The 18,199-nt window shown below is 33.1% G+C and overlaps 1 protein-coding gene across 1 annotated transcript in view; it reads left to right on the plus strand.

The window, feature by feature from the left end:
• Dync2h1 (dynein cytoplasmic 2 heavy chain 1) overlaps positions 1-18,199 on the plus strand; it is a 318,483-nt gene that overhangs the window by 75,075 nt on the left and 225,209 nt on the right. Inside the window, exons 48-53 of the mRNA XM_033764303.1 lie at positions 5,644-5,774; positions 6,959-7,207; positions 7,802-7,910; positions 9,547-9,660; positions 10,363-10,505; positions 17,282-17,366. Of these exons, the coding sequence (XP_033620194.1) occupies positions 5,644-5,774; positions 6,959-7,207; positions 7,802-7,910; positions 9,547-9,660; positions 10,363-10,505; positions 17,282-17,366 (831 nt within the window). The remainder of the gene's footprint in view (positions 1-5,643; positions 5,775-6,958; positions 7,208-7,801; positions 7,911-9,546; positions 9,661-10,362; positions 10,506-17,281; positions 17,367-18,199) is intronic.

Genomic DNA, 18,199 nt, shown 5'->3' on the forward strand with positions numbered 1-18,199 from the left:
TAAAAACAGACTCAGGGGCCTTGGGCATGGTAGGCAACTGATATACCACTGAGATATGTCCCCAACCCTGGAGGGTAGTGTCTTTCAGAGTGCCTTATGTAAGACTTATAAATAATTATACACAGAGTGATAAAAATATATGATGAATATTTAAATTGAAAAATTTATTACAATGAAATATATGTAGCCATTAATCCCTGTGTAAATGCCTCCCCCTGAACACACTTATCCTAACCTTCTTGCCACTTTCTGAAGCAATTCTGGAAATCCTCTTTATGACGTGTGGTTAAAAAAATGTGGTAATGCTACTCCTGTATACCATCCAGTGGAAAGACACACTTGTGAAAATGTTATGTGTCTTCATCCACCTTATTCACCAAATCTGGCACTGTGCAACTTTTGACTCTTCCCCAAAGTCAAAATGACCATGAAAGGTAAACATTTTGAATCTATTCAAGACATGAAAGCAGCCATGATAGCACAACTAAAAATAGGGAATTTCTAGACCTGCTTGAAAAAGTGGAAAGGAAAATGTGATGTGTGTTTAAAGTGTATATGGAGGAGATTAATGACAGTATGTCTTTTACTGCAAAAATTTTAAAATTTGAACATTTACCATATATTTTTATCATGCCTCATACTATTTTATCCTCTAAAAGCTTGTAATCTAATGATACAAACATGAAATTTTGGAACTACTACTGGTGTGTTTAAATGCTGTGAAAGTCAGTGGAAGTAGATGATTAAACTGGTAATTATAGTAAAGCATGAAATGTTTTAATTAATTCACTTTTCTAAATATGTTTGTGACAAAGACTAAGTTTTATGGTCATAGAGGTAGAGACCAATTATTGTTGACATTACATTGAAACTTTAAAAAATTAAAAATATTGAGATATTATAAAATCATATGCAATAGTAAGAATTAATACAGGGAGAACTCACATAATTCTCATCTCTCTTCCAGTGGCAACATCTGACCACATTATATTAAAACACACAACCAAGATATTAACATTGGCACAGTTACATTCACATCACTTCAAGAAATACCATCTTTCCTTTTAGAGGCCCACCCACTTCTCTTTTCCACTAGAAGCCACTACTCTACTCAGTATTTCTTTAAATTTTGTAAGTTGAAAAATGTTACTTTCACTGAACAAAATTTTCTGGAGATACATACAATGTAGTTGTGTGTTTCATCAATTTGTTCCATATTATTAATGAGTAGCTTTTTTTTTTTTTTTACTTTTTAATTGAGTTTATTGGTACATTTTAGGTATACAGTACAGTTACATTCATTGTTGGGATCTTGTACCTCTACATGACAGGTCTTGGTTCTCATTTTTCCCCCTTGTCCCTGCCCTCCCTTCACCTGCTCCTCCCCTCCCCATTTACAAACACTTTATTTCCGTCTTTTCATTTTCTCACATTTTTTTCTTTTCCTTTATTACCCTTCCCCTACACATCCCACCTCCCCTACACCTTTAGTCCTTTTCTTCCCATTTCACAATGTCAGTTATCTCATTAGGATCTTATGTACTATTACGGTTTATTCACACCAGAGAAACTGTTTGATATTTACACGTGTGACTCATTTATTTCACTTAGGTATCCTCAATATGTATCCATTTCCTTGTGAATGAATCTAATTTCTCATTCTTTATGGCTGAGTAGTATTCCATTTTATAGAAAAACCACATCTTCTTTATCCAGTCTCCAACTGATGGGCAAATGGGCTGTTTCCAAGTTTTAGCTGTTACAAACTGTGCTGCTATAAACGTGGGTGCACATACATCACTGTGATATGATTCTTTTAATTCTTTTGGAAAGATACCCAGCAGAGGGATGGCTGGGTCAAATGGAACCTCTAGTCCCAGCTCTTTGAGGTATCTCCTTATTGATTTCCATAGTGGTTTCACCAGTCTGCACTCCCACCTACAATGGAGAAGGGTTCCTTTCTCCCCACAACCCTGCTAACATTTGTTATTGGTTGATTTTTTATAGCAGCCATTCTTTGTGGGGTGAGGTGAAATCTCAGCGTTGTTTTCATCTTCATCTCTTGAATGACCAGTGATGTGGAACATTTTTTCATATATTTACTTGCTCCTTTTATTTCTTTGTCTGAGAAATGTCTGTTCATTTCAGATGGCTGTTTTTGAATTGGGTCTTTATATTTGGGGGGGCTGATTGTTTTGAGTTCTTTATATATTCTAGATAATAGTCCTTTGTCTGAGGAGCAGCTGGTAATAAAAAGAAAAGTTAAACTGTCATTATTTGCTGACATTATGATACGCTACATTGAAGATCCAAAAAACTCCACCAAAAGACTTCTAGACTTAATTGACAGATTCAGTAGAGTAGCTGGATACAAGGTGAACACCCAAAAATCAATAGCCTTCTTGTACACAAATAACAGACTCACTGAGAGAGAAATTAGGGAAACAATTCCTTTCATAATAGCATCCAAAAAAAATGAGGTATCTAGGAATGAATCTAACAAAATAAGCAAAAGACCTGTACACTGAAAACTACAGCACTCTGAAAAAAGAAATCGAAGAGGATATAAAAAAATGGAAAGATATCCCCTGCTCCTGGGTATGAAGAATCAACATAGTGAAAATGGCCATACTACCAAAACTGCTATACAGATTCAATGCAATGCCAATTGAAATTCCAACACTATATTTCACAGAACTAGAAAAAAGAATCCAAAAATTTATCTGGAACCATAAGATACCTAAATAGCAAAAGCTATCCTAGGCAACAGACACATGGCAGTGGGTATAACAATTCCCAATTTGAAACTATACTACAAAGCCTCTGTGATTAAAAACAGCATGGTACTGGCAAAGAAACAGATCTAAGGATCAGTGGAACAGACTGGAAGACACAAAAACAAACCCAGATGTACTCAGCTACCTCATCTTTGACAAAGGAGCTGACCATCCTCAGTGGAGGAAAGATAGTCTCTTCAATAAATGATGTTGGAAAAACTGGATCTCAACCTGCCACAGAGTAAAACTGGACCCATATCTTTCACCAGGCACTAAATTAAAATCCAAATGGATTAAAGGTCTAAATATTAAAACAGAAACACCAAACTTGCTGGAAGATAAGTTGGGCAGAACTTTTGAAGACACTGACATGGGAAAAGACTTTATGAACAAATCCTCAGTAGCAAGGAAACTAGCAGAAAACAACTGGGATCTCATCTTATTAAAAAGCTTCTGCACTGCAAAAGAAACCATCAATAGAACTAAGAGACAACCTACAATGTGGGAAAAATGAGTAGCTTTTCTATTCTGTGAATGAATGTTCCACTATTTCATTAACCATTCATCTATTGAAGGACATCTCGGTGTTTCAGTTTTTGCCTAAAAAGGATAAAGCAGTTATAAACATTTCATGTTCAGGTGTCTATGTGGACATACATTTTTGTTTCTCTGGGATAAACCTTCAGGATTGCAATTGTGAGATTATGTGGTACTTTGATGCTTTTTAAAATAATTGCTAAGCTGTTTTCTAGAGTTGGCTGCAGCATTTTTCATTTCTGTAGATGAGTGACCCATTTGCTCCATGTCCTCATTTTATTTCAGCCAATCTAATAACTGTATTGATATGTTTCGTGATTTTAATGTACATTTCATTAGAGGGAAGTAGAACAGTTTTCCATGTGCATATTTGCCATCTGTATATCATATTGCTGAAATGATCTTCATATTTTTTTTCCCCAGTTTCTAACTAGATTGGTTTTTACTAATGTGTTTTGAAAATATTTATATATTCTTGATAGTGGTCTTCTGTTAGATATATGGTTCGCAAATATATTCCTCCACTCTGTAATTTGTCTTTGCATCCTCTTAGAATCTTTTACAGGTAAAAATGTTTTAATTTTGTTAAGTCTAACCTATCAATTTTTCCTTTAAAGGATATTTTCTTGTCAAGTTTAAGTTTTTTTGTCTAGTCCTAGATCCTAAAGATATTCTTTTGTGTTTTCTTCCTGTAGATTTATGTTTCAGACTTGAAGCAGTGGTCCATTTGAGTTAATTTCTGTAAAAGGAGTGAGACTTGTTTTTTTTTTTTTTTTTAATGTATGGATGCCCACTTGCTCTACCATCATTTATTGAAATGTCTTTCTGCCTGAATTGCTTCTGTACCTTTGTCAAAAATTATTAGTCTTTTCCTTGGTTCTCTATTCCACTGATGTATTTGTCTGTCTTTTCCCCTATAACCACACTGTCTTGGCTGCTGTAGCTACCAAATAATAAATCTTGGAATTGGGTAGATTGATTGTTCCTACTTTATGCTTCTTCCTCCAAATTATTTTAGCTTGTTGAGTTCTTTTTCCTTTTTACATAAATTTTAGAATATTATCAATATCTATACATATGTTTCTGAGATTTTAATAGGCATCACATTATATCTGTATTTTGGTATAGGTAGAATTAATATCTTTACTGTGTAGACCTTTCCAATTCATAAACATGATATGGTTCCCCATTCACTTAGCTCTTTACCTTTATCTTATCAATGCTGTGAAATGATCAATATACAAGTCCTATATATGTTTTGTTAGATTTCAGTTTCAATTTTTAACATTTTTTAACAATCATAAGTGTTTGTGCTATGTTTTAAATGATGAATATATTAATGATGAGTAGGAGAAGGATATTCCAGACAAGGGGTAAATATGAAAAAAAGTGAAGACCTGTGAAAGCTAGTGTACAGGATAGAGGGAGACAAGAGATTTAAGAATTCACTAGAGCTAGACTAGAAATCCTTTATTGAAAGCCTGAATGTATGCGCATTTTTTTTTTTTTAGAGAAAGAGTGAGAAATTATTTGTACTATTGGACTCATATGATGCAATTAGTTTTTTTTTTTAACATATTCTAGTAGCAGTGAGGATATATTTGAGAGGCAGAGCCTTGTACGAGGCAAAATAGGAAGTTACTGAAGTATTCCATGTGGGTAATGTGGTAGTGAAGGAAGGGAGAGTAACTTGGTTTAGGGAAGGTAAGTGGATGTTATTTTAGGAGATGGTAGAACTGAGCATGTAGCAAGAACACTTGATGCAATAGCTTCCCAGAATAGTTGGGAAGGAAAAGATTTAATAGAACGATGAGTATATTTTCCTTGTATGGCAAGAAAAATACTACTCAAAGGAAGTTTGGATGGTTTTTATTTTGTAATTAAAATTTTTCTATTATTTTAGAAGTTAGGGACCCTTGAAGTTATTAATAAATTCCTTCTCAAGGGGGTTTGTTTTATATGTCAATTTTATATAAGCTATTTTTAGTTTACAGATTTCTTTGAGAGATTCTGGAGAGGAAAAATGGGACACACTGAGAGTAGACAGAGGGATTAGCAGGGGAGTGTTAGGAAGCCATTTCATCTGGGGAGAATGAGTAGGGCTGTAGTCAAGCAGTTCTCTAGCAGAGTTTGATGTCTTTACATTTTAACTAACTTTACTGATATTCCTTCCCAGTGATGACATCTATGGCTTTAATGTAATTTTCCCTTCTCTTTCTGAAGATAATCTTATTTGGACTGCTTAAAATTATTTTTTAAGCAATGTACATACTGATTCTTTCATTACTAAAAGAATGCATGTAAGATAAAACATCTTTCATTTCTACAGATAGTTTCTATGTTACATGGGGAGCCCGACATAATGTAGGTGCAAGGCCAGGCCTAGGACCACTCTTACCTCCACATGGAAAACCACTCGGAAAACTAAACTCTGCAGATCTCAAGGATGTTATTAAAAAGGTATAAGTCATGAATTTGAGTTAAGACTTGGTTATGATTGTAGTTATTTAAAATATATTGGAAATGTTTTGTGGGCATAGAGATGAATGATCATAGGATAGACAGAACTACTTCTGTTCTTTTGGAATTGAGTCCATTATGGTAGATATAACTAGAAGTATGTGTACTTATATAGATATGTATAAAATTGCCAAGATACATTTTAGAAGATATTTGTTGAAAATTAATGAAGCCTAGTATTAATAAGGAAATCATCCTAAAACATCCTATGATTATTAAACTTTACTGAGCATCAGAATCACTCAGAGAAGCAGAAAATGTTCAAATTCCTGGTTTCCATCTATAGATGGTCTCATTAGGCAGTGCCTACAGTCTACAATTCTAACAGGCCCTCAGTCAATGTTGAGCTTCCTGGGCCATGGAAACTTTGAGTACCATTGTCCTATAGAGAGAGAGAAAATTTCTTTCTTTTCTTCTTTGTTTTTTCTTTCTTTCTTGTTTATTTTCTTTCAGTTTTGCTGTAATAAAGAAGTAACAGTATTCCTATGATTGCTATACAGTTAGTTTTTATAAAGAAAGTATGAATTTTGTGTCAGAAACTTTTTTTTTGTTTTTATACTCCGGTAAATGGGTTGTTATGCCATGAATATATATTGCAGTTTGGGGATCTTGAGACATTGTTGACTGTGTGAAGCCTAACTGTCTTTTCTCCCTTGCACTTTATCACACTTTCTCTGCCAGTGCATGGTGCATGTATGGGATATTGATTCATTCCCAAGCAATTAAAAAAACAGAGTTCACGTAAGATTTCTGAAACACTAAGTTTTTAGCATTTTGAGATTGTTTTATAGTCTATGCTTACTAATTTGTAATAACTGATAAAATTGGAAAGCTTTTAATCTTTTTGAATTAAGCTACTATCTCCTGCTGCTTTTTGCCAGTATATTTAATGATGAAAGCAACTGATTTTTGTGCACTCTTGGACTTGATACTGTACAAGTTTTTCCTTAGAGAATGCTTTTAAGCAGGATTATTAGATAAGCAAAATATTGAATATGACATTTTGTCATTTCACCCTTTTTCCTAATTGTATCAAAATGTATTTTAATTTAGCTAAGTAACATTTTAATTATATAATCAATGGTTACATTAATTGTAAAGTATTCTTTGTTATCTTTTTAAAGGGTCTTATTCATTATGGACGAGATAATCAGAATTTAGATATTTTACTTTTCCAAGAAGTCCTAGAGTATTTGTCTAGGATAGATAGAGTGCTGAGTCTCCCTGGAGGTTCACTGCTGTTAGCGGGACGCAGTGGTGTAGGTCGTCGGACCATTACATCCTTAGTTACCCATATGCATGGAGCAGTGCTGTTTTCTCCAAAGATTTCCAGAGGATATGAACTGAAGCAGTTCAAAAATGATCTCAAACATGTGAGTTGCTCAGTCTTTGGCTTTGACTTTAAATTGCATTATTAATTTTAATTCTTTTTAAAACTTGTATGTCTCATATATAACATAATTAATTACCTGTCCCATAGTTATTGCAAAATCATGTTTTATAGGAAAGAGATTCCTTTTAGGATTTTTAGGTCTGAGGTGCCTCAGTTATGGGATATTTGATGGACATAAACGATAAACAAGAAGTTAGAATTTACATAGGAAATACTTATATGTGTATATCTGTAAAATGGTCTTTTATTTTTTAAAGTCTGACCTTTAAAATGACTAAAATTTCTCTTAACTAGTATTTATTAGCTATGACAAAATTGGATTTAATTTTAATTATTCAAATGTAGGGCCAGGGATTTAGCTCAGTGGTGCCACCACCTGCCTCACAAGTGAAAGGTCCTGAGTTTGATCCCCGGTACCAAAAAAAAAAAAAAAAAAAAAAAAAAAAAAAAAAAAAAAAAAAAAAAAAAAAAACAAGTAATAAAAACATAATGACATGCTTTACATAGAGAATGGTGATTTTCCACTGTATCAGAAATACATGAAAAGTACTGAAAATGTTTTCTTATTTTGCAGGTGCTTCATCTTGCAGGAATTGAAGCACAACAGGTAGTTTTACTTCTTGAGGATTACCAGTTTGTACATCCTACATTTTTGGAGATAATCAATAGCCTTTTATCTTCAGGCAAGTGATTGGTTTCCATTCAAATAAAATAAAAGTAATAATAAAAATTGTTCAAGTTAGGTTGTATAAAATTTACTTGATATCAGAGAATGTTTGGCACAGTTATTAGTAATGTGATGGAGAATTAAACATACTTATGGCTGGAAAATTGAGAAACTATTTTTATAAGACTGGAAACTCAGGAATTGTTTAAATGTTATTGATAGTATCTAGTACTGGTAAATGTACAGAAAAATTGGTATTCTCATAAATTTGTAATAGGCTATTATCTGTTCTACCTCATCTGCCTACCTCAGCCTCCAGGAGTTCTTAGATAACATTAGGTTATTTGTAGGAATTTAACCTAGAAATAAAATAACTAGTATGTATGCACATTATCTTAATATATTTTAAAAGACAAATGTGTCTTTGTTATCAAGATATAGCTGCAGAACCACAACCATGATTAAACTGTGGAGGTTTTTTTTCAGAGACAATATTCAAAGAGTCTTTGTCTCTTTTTTTATTTCAAATTCTTATTTCCTAAAGTGTAAGTGTATAATATGTAAGCAGAACTAGCATTCTTTGTTAATTTTAACAAATTAGAAAGTATCTTAGTATGGCTGAAATTTAAAGAAAGTCATATACAATATATTTATGTGTTCATGTGTTCAGTACATATTAAGTTTGGGGGATAGAAGCAATCTAGTATCTGAAAGTTAAATCTATAGAAAAGTAGTGATCAGATTTTGAAGAGCTCTGCATGGATGTAATGCTTTGAATGTATAGGAAGTTTTCACTTGATCTTGTAGTTTATTGTGAATTATTGATTTAACAAATATTTTTGAGTTATATGCACTGTCAGGTTTTACACAAAGGATTTATAGTGACAAATAAGACATGATCTAGTCCTTCCATAAAATGTTTATAGCCCAAACCTTAATTTGCTTTACATTCTTCTGTTACATAGTAGTAGGTGGTGGAGTGTAAATTCCCTCTTTGGTAGTACTTGTTCATTTGTTCATTAAGCAGTTTGTTTATATAACAATATTTACATTACAGATACTTAGGTAAGAATTCTTAGGTATAATATTTAATGTCATGAAATATTTGTCCTTTGTGAATTCAGTCTATTTGGGTTGGAAAGGGAAGTAATTCATTATTAATGTAAATATGAGACAGTAACATGTTTGGCTGATAAGTAAAAAAGAATGCTTTTCTTAATGTATAGGTAATTAGAGCATAACACTTGGTGAATCAGGGTTTTAAAGGATAATCAGTATGGGAGAGATAAGGGGCAGAAGATTAAGGTCACATTCCAAGAAAAGAGAACAGCTTATTATATTTATGGAATGTAAAGAAGTTCATTGAGGCTAGAAGCAAGGCTTTATGGGAAAAAGTAGGAGAAAAAAACCTGTAAGGATACATAGATGGCTATATTATAAATGTTATTGGATGACTGTCTTAGTTTAAATTTTATTAAATGAAGCGTATAGATGCAGATTTGGAGTCATGTGGAGGGTTTGTTTATTTTTAGAAGGAAAGATTGAAGAAGAACATTATTTAATATGAAAATTGAGAAGCATTGTGTATGTTAATGTGTTCTAAGTTAGTTTATTGCAGGCAAAATAAAGAGCAATGAAATATTTTTCTGTAGGTGAAGTCCCTGGACTCTATGCTCTGGAAGAGTTAGAGCCATTGCTGTTGCCTCTTAAAGATCAAGCTTCACAGGATGGTTTTTTTGGACCAGTCTTCAATTACTTCACATATAGTAAGTGACATACAATTCATTAATTAAATCAAACTCTGATTCAGGTAAAATAAATATAATTTTATACCTTTCTCTCTTTTTTCCCCCCTGGAACTTTTAGAAAATAAAAAACACCCTGTAGGCTAGACTGTGATAAAAATATCTTCAAAGTTTTGGCAAAGTAAAGTGATAAATTATTATTTTCATGTGATAAGTTTGTGCTACTTTAGTATCTACTATCTTAAAGAGTTATTCAACTATTTAGATTGTGCCAAACAATATAATTTTTTACAACTGAATAACCTTTTTTTTTGAGGGGGGTACCAGGGATTGAACTTGGGCCCTTGAGTTTGTGAGGCAGGCACTGGAACCACTGAGCTAAATCCTCAGCCCCTAAAACTGAATAACCTTTTATTAATTCATTTATGTACACTGTAGGAATTTAAAATTAAAATAAATTTTTAAAATGAGGGAATAATCACACTACTAAGGTATTACTATACTTACATTCTTCGTGGATATCTTTCTTAGAGTTCACACACACAGTGTACTTCTATACATTTATAAGTGTTGTTCCATATATTTCATAGTTTGTTCTTTTTAATAGCCAGCTCTTAATATTCTATTTCAGAACAGTTTAATCACATAAAACCAAGCATATATACATGTCCTGATTCTATTATTATTGTAATTATTTATTATAATTTTCTTATGTTTTTTTAGGAATTCAGCAAAACTTGCATATTGTCTTGATAATGGATTCTGCAAATTTAAACTTCATAATAAACTGTGAAAGTAATCCAGCTTTACATAAGAAATGTCAGGTGTTGTGGATGGAGGGTTGGTCAGATAGCAGTATGAAGAAAGTAAGTTTACATTTAAATATGAAAATAATAAAAACACTTTATATTTCAAGTCAGTTGATTTTCATATCTTCTCTTTGGTATTAGTTTAAACATTGTCTTAATTATGGCACTGAACATATCTCTCCTGTTTGAAAATATCTCTGTTATCCTTACATTCTTATATTATAGTTTGAGTATAGAATTTCAGATTGAAGATTAAACTCTGAATTATGAACCAAAGAGATAATTATCATACTTTAAAGTTTTATGCCTTTAATTTTCTATCCTATTATAGGTTATCCAAGAATTATAAGATCATAGCAATAATTTTTCCAATTAAAATTTTGAAATCTTTTTTTCAGTTTATAATTGCTGTACTAAATGTTTCAAGGGAAAAAAGCTTAAAATGTGAATTCAACACTATTTAACTATGTCTCTTACTTTATTTGAATAAATAATATTTTTCAGTATTATCCTTTAGATGATACTCACATGTCCAACCGTTCTTTTATTTGTAATAGAAATACAAACTTAATAGCTGTTATGATTCATAGAAGAGTATAATTTGAGATAATAGACAAAGCTTTACAGTTGAGACTATTTTAGATTTCAGTAAGTAGATGAAAGTATTTTAGTCTGAGGAGACTCCAGAAATAAAAACATTCACTTGGATATATAATATCTACTACTATTCTATATATTGAAGAGATAGCAGGGAGATGAAAAGAACACAATGATCCTGCCCTGATAGATTTTTACAACTTGTCACACATAACTATGGGAAAGCTTTCTAGGTAGGGATTGTGAGGTAAGAGCGTGCCTGATGCTTTTTAGGATTAGCAAGAAACCACTTCATTTGGAGCAGAGTGATTGATAGGGAGAGTAGTAGGTGATGTGGTCAGAGAAATGAGACTAGTTAAGGTAAGGTTTTGTAAGCCATTACAGTGGACCCTGCAGTTACAACCGACCAGCCTGACATACAAACAACTAGAGTTATGACCAGAATTTGTTTTAATTTATGCCCAGAATCTTGAGTTATGACTTGAATACTGGCCACTTTTGCTTCCAAATAGTCTCAGAGAACAGATTTAACCCTTAGAGTTCTGGAAGGAACATTACAGTATCCTTTTCTGTATGGAGTTAATTGACAAACCCTGGGCCAGTGTCTCTCTAAGGACACTGAGATCTGCCTGTATACAGGAGAGAGACTTTGAAAGTGGGGTAGAGGATCCTTAGACTTTGATGGACCAATTTAGAATGAATTGAGTTCATAAGTCAAGGGTCCGTTATATATAAGGAGTTTGACTTTTCCTGTATGCTTACTTCTTGAGGCTTTTGAGTAAAAAATGTTTTGATTCACATTTTCATGAGATTACTTTCATTTCAGGTTGAAAGTAGACTGGGAAGTAAGGGTAAAAGCAGTTAAAAAAAGGTATTATAATCTAGCTAAGAGAAAAGTATGGTGATTTTAACTATAGGTTTCTAGTAGAAAGGTGGTGGTGAGAGGTACTTGGATTCTGGATATGTTTTGCAGTGGAACAACAGGGTTTGCTGACAGATTCTAATAAAGTGTAAGTAAAAATGAGTCAAGGATGCATCTAAATGTTTGGCTTCTGTGACCAGATGATGGCATGGACATTAACTGAGATGGGTACACTATGAGATGAACATAATGAGAGGAAAATATGAGGCTTTCAGATTTAGGTGTGTAAAATATGGTGTCATACATCCAAGTTACAAAGTTGAGAAGGCATTTAGATACATGGGTCTGGGCTTCTGGAAACAGGTATCCATAAAAAAATTCATCAGAATTATCAGACTATTCTGGCACTTAAAACTATGAGACTGACTAGGTCTAAGGGAGTGAGTATAAGCAAGGGAATACTAATCCAAGGACTGAACATTGAGGCCTTTCAACATTGAGAAGTTGAGAGAATTAAAAAGAACAACCATGGGAGACTGAGAAGGAGCTGCTAGGGAAATATGAAGAACAGCAGGAGAGCATGCTATTGTAGAACCCAAGGAAAGACATCATTTCAAAGGAAAAAGGAATGATGAAATACGGTATATGAAATAGCTGATGAGGGCTAAAAATTGATGGAAAGTCACTGTGGAATTTATTGGTAATGTTGATAAGGCAATTGCAGTTGGAGTGGAAAAAGCCATTTGAATTTGGTTTTGAGATAGTGAATCTGGCCAACTTTTTTTATTTAAAATTTTATTAATGTATTTTTGCAATACATAATAGTTTCAGAGAATTGGTACATATATGTAATATATCTTCATCATTTTTTATCCCTTTACCCCGTTCCCTAGCAATCTGTTCTATCCTTTGATCCCCTTTCCCATTTTCAGTCTATACATTTGTCTCTTACCATCCATCCTTTATTTTACTGTTTTATTTATTGATACTTTAGGTTTTTCATATGGTACATGCCTGTAACTCAGCACTGTGGGAAGCTGAGGCAGGAGGATCATGAATTAGAGCCCAGTTTGGGAAACCTAGTGAGATCCTGTCTCAAAAAAACAAAAACAACAACAACAAAAAAATCTAGAGATGTAACTCAGTTCAAGTCCTGGATTCAGTCTCTAGTGCTATAAATAAATAACTCTTTTGAAGACATTTTTTACAGGAAAAGACAAAGGATCAGTTATTGAAGAAAATAAAAGATAGTTTTATTTTTTAAAGATAGGACTAACTGCCTGCACTTAATTCCCAGCATCATCAACCAGGCGTGGTAGCGCACGCCTGTAATCCCAGCACTCAGGAGGCTGAGGCAGGAGGATTGCTGTGAGTTCGAGACCTGGGCTACATAGTGAGTTCCAGGTCAATCTCAGCTACATTGTGCGACCCTGTCTCAAAAAAAAAAAGGGGAGGGGGGCTGGGGATTTAGCTCAGTGGTTTGGTGGCCTGCCTTGCAAGTGCAAAGATCTGAGTTCAATCCCTGGTACCAAAAAAAAAAAAAGATAGGTCTAACTATAGCATGTTCATATGGTTTTGGGAATTATTTAGCACAAGGGCCCAAGTTTAATCCCTGGTAAAAAACACGTGCGCGCGTGCACACACATACATACACACACACACACACACACACACACACACACACACACACACACACAGATTAACCAGAAAGATAATTGGATAGAGGTTCACAGATCTGGAAAGGTAGAAAGATGCAGCATTGGGAAATTTTGAGTATTCTTTTCTGTTTGCTCAGTGAAATCAGATGTAAGGTTATCAGTTTAGAGAAATGATGAAGGAGGTTTTTGAACCTTGAAGAGATACAAGAAGATATATATGCAAAACAGTTTTTTGTTAGAGTAAATGAGAAAAACGGCTATGAGAAGAGAGTATGATAGGTAGGTAAAATGAAAATTCACTTGAGGTTAGCAATTCTAAAGTTCAGTTGAGGCCTGTCAGCATAGTTGTGTGTATTTCTCAAGCCTTTTGTGTATTCATGGTGCAGACCTATAATAAGTGGTGATTTGAACTTGGCCAAACCTAAAGTTTTGTGACTTGAAAATGATATTGCAAGTGAAAGACAAGGGAGTTGAGATTAAAATATTATTATTATGATTTACCATGGAATGTAAATTGGTAAGGAGGTAAGTTAGGATAGGAGAAGGGTGGATGACAGTTAAAAGGTGGATGACTTATAGAATTGCATGTGTCACTGAAGTCCGAGGCTTTTTGATGTTATGAGGGAATGAGCTGGGAAGACAGTGTATATGGTGAAAGAGTGGGATATTCAAAAGTAAGATTATAAAAGGATTTACTGACTGTTAATGATGAGATAGATCTCAGGATGTAGCTATAAATGTGAGTGGATGACTAAGAGGTGGTGGATAGGAGGAGAGTTTAAGGAATTGAGAAGTGAGGATTGTTGGAGTGATTCTTTCTTTCTTTCTTTTTTTTTTTTTTCTTGTTGGCAGAAAAAGCTTTATTTTGAACAATTTAATCTCCAAGGACAAGTTAAAGCCTATGGCAATTTCTAATGTCCTACAATTTGACATCTATCATCATTTATTTTTATTACAAATATAAAATAGTTGATATTTTATAAGAAATCACAAACACTTTAAAACTTTGAGGGAAAAAAATAGTATTTCTATGGATCTCCAGGAGGTTTCCCAGGAACAAAATTCAGAAAAATTAAATTTTTTTTTCTTTTATTGAGTTTATTGGTAAATTTTAGGTATAAAGTACAGTTACATTCATTATTGGGATCTTGTACCTTTACATGACAGGTGGTCTTGGTTCTCATTTTTTCCCCTTGTCCCTGCTCTCCCTTCACCCCTCCTCCCTTCCCTGTTTACAAACACTTTATTTCCATTTTTTCATATTTTTTTCTTTTCCCTTATTCCCATCACTGGTAATTCGAGAGATGCAGATGAAAACAACACTGAGATTCCACTTCACCCCACAAAGAATGGCTGCTATAAAAAAAATCAACCAATAACAAATGTTGGTGGGGTTGTGGGGAGAAAGGAACCTTTCTCCATTGTTGGTGGGAGTGCAGACTAGTACAACCACTATGGAAATCAATATGGAGATACCTCAAACAACTGGGACTACAGGTTCCATTTGACCCAGCCATCCCTCTTCTGGGCATCTTTCTAAAAGAATTAAAAGAATCATAACAGAGTGATATATGCGCACCCATGTTTATAGCGGCACAGTTTGTAATAGCTAAAACTTGGAAGCAGCCCATTTGCCCATCCGTTGGAGATTGGATAAAGAAGATGTGGTTTTTCTATAAAATGGAATACTACTCAGCCATAAAGAATGAGAAATTAGAGTCATTCATAGGAAAATGGATACATAATTGAGGATATACTCCTAAGTGAAATAAATAAGTTACACATGTGTAAATACTGAATAGTTTCTCTGGTGTGAATAAACTGTAATAGTATGTAAGATCCTAATGAGATAACTGACATAGGGAATAAGGAGCGATTATTTCTAATGAATATTGATATCATTAAGAAAAAAGAATTATTTTGGAGGCAGTGGCAGTGAGACAAAAGTTAAAATACTTTTAGGAAAGAAGAATCATTAGATTGGTAAATGCCTGGGATAGGGAGGGTTAATGCTATAGTTTGATAATATGAGAATTTAATTTGGGGAGTTTACTGAGGATGGTCTTGAAATAAAGATGAGTTATAGGAGGACACTGCCTCACCGTGCAAGCCTTGGTTCAAGGACATGATGTTGTATGGAATGCTCGGATGACAGGGAATTCATGTGACTGCTGCATGAGCATGCAGAACATTGTGTGAGATATATAATTAAAACCCAGGTTGGCAATTGGTGAAGGAATCCATTAAGTACCATGATTTTGAATCATTGATTATGCAACTGGAAGGGATCTTAAGTTATTTTGAAGGGTTTTATGTGATCCACTCAGTTTTTCATGACAATATATATAATAGATAAGAATAGTATCATTTAATAAAGTTAATATACCTATGCATTTTTTCATAAAGTATCATTTTAATTTCAAAGAAAGGAAAATGAAGACAAAGGAGAATGTAGGTCAATCTGGGTAAGAAAAGTTTGCTAACGTAGGAGGATAGTTAGGGACAAGTTATTTTAAGGACAGTGAGTTCCCAAAGAAACAAATTTTCACTGACTTAAAAATGTCAATTTAGGATATTCTCACAGAGGCCTACTATTTTGTCAGTGAAGGTAATAGAGAAAAAAAATATTCTCTTGCTCAAATACAATGACACCTTTCAAATTCTGCATATGTTAAGGGATCTTTTGGCTTAATATTACTCTGCCTGAGAAATTTTAATAAATTATTTTTTCTAATTACCTAGATTATTTGTATATCTTCTTAATGTTAGCAGTGTTAGTGAAAGAAAATGAAGTCATTTAGGTTAATTTTAATTTTTCTTAATTTTTTCCAGAAAATTTGTTTTCTTTTGGATATTGCCATGTTGTATTCTTATAAAGTTATCATGTTTTCTTTAATAATAGGATAGCTGTTTTCAAAAGATTATTTGCATTGTTATAGTGGCAAAAACTTAGGTATAACTAGAAAAATTTTAATATTACCAATTATGAAATTATGAATGATCACTTAGGAAATTATTTTTAGTTATTTTATATTTTAAAAAGCTAGGACTTTTTGTTCCCCTACTGTGCCCTTAAAGGATTTTGTTCAAGATCAAATGAAACATTTTACTCTTATTAACTGTATGATCTTAAATGACATTTTCTATTAAATCCAAATTGTAACAGGTCTTTAATTTCATATCATCGAATAATTTTAAGTGACTGGTTCAGCTTTTTTCTCTGTGCCATTAATTTGAAATCATTTAGTGATTACTAGTAATTATTCTAGGAAATAATGTCTTTTAAAAATTAATGTACTTTTTTCTCTTAGTCTGGAAAGAAAAGTGCATTAATACTGTTTTCATTGTTGTTGAAGGTTTTAATCTGTGATAGTGAATACAGTTGAATTTTTTAATATTGATTTGTTTTAATTTTTTTTTGTTTTTTTTTGAGACAGGGTCTCACTATGTAGTTGAGTCTGACCTGAAACTCACTGTGTAGCCCAGGCTGGTTTTGAACTCCAGCAATCCTCCTGCCTCAGCCTCCCAAGTGCTGGGATTACAGGCATATGCCACCACGCCTGGCTTAATTTTTTTTTTTTTTTTGATGATGATTTTTTTTTTGATGATGCTGGGAATTAAGTGCAGTTCTTCATGTGTGATAGGCAGACACTGTTTCTCTAAGCTATACCCCTAACCCTGATTTAAGTTTTAAAGAAATGTTCTCTGTGTTATAGATACCTGAAATGTTATTCATTGAAACAGATGGTGAAGAAAAATTTAGTGATAAAAAGAGAAAAGAAGAACAGAAAAAAAACTCAGGTAGTATTTTGATGAAATTCATTTTATCTGATTTTAATTTATGAAATAATTACAGTTTTCTGACATTATAATGATTAACTATGAGGAAGTTAAATTTCTTATGCAAACTAAAATTTGAACCTCTATTTTTAAATGTGTATGTCATTTAAAATGGAATACAACAGAATAACTATAGTTTGAATTTAAGAAATTAAAATATTTTTCTGGTTTTTTGTTTGTTTTGTTTTTTGAGACAGGGTCTCACTATGTACTTGAGACTGACCTAGAACTCACTTTGTAGCCCAGTCTGTTATCAAATTCACAGCGATCCTCCTGCCTCAGCCTCCAGAGTGCTGGTATTACAGGCGTGCTCCACCACACCTGGCAAAATGACATTGAGAAATTTTCAGATTTTTTTTGTTTTTTTTTCAATTGGTACCAGGGATCGAACTCTGGTCCTTGCTAGGTAGGCAGTGGAACTACTGAGCTAAATCCCCAGCCCCCAAAATATTTTTCTTATTGAGAGATATGAAAGTTCTAATTTTGTTAGAGTTTTTGTCTAGCTGACTTTTTCATATTAGCTCATTACTAAGATGTGTCATAGAACTTATTTCAATTACAGAAAACTTTTATATTCTTTGAGTAGAAATATGTTTTCTTAACATTCTCATTTTTTCCACCTTCAAATTAATTTTACATGTGGTATTTATATTTATAGCATGACTTATTTTTTAATGTGTCTTACCATGGTAAATCTAATCATCAATTTTATACTGGTTATAGGGCTGCATATTAGAGATGGCTTATTAGGTCATAGGTTATGAATAACAAAAACTATGTACAAATCTAAAATT

The sequence above is a fragment of the Fukomys damarensis genome, unplaced genomic scaffold (genome assembly GCF_012274545.1).
Source record: "Fukomys damarensis isolate Sample0158 unplaced genomic scaffold, DMR_v1.0_HiC HiC_scaffold_16, whole genome shotgun sequence".
Taxonomy (NCBI): domain Eukaryota; kingdom Metazoa; phylum Chordata; class Mammalia; order Rodentia; family Bathyergidae; genus Fukomys; species Fukomys damarensis.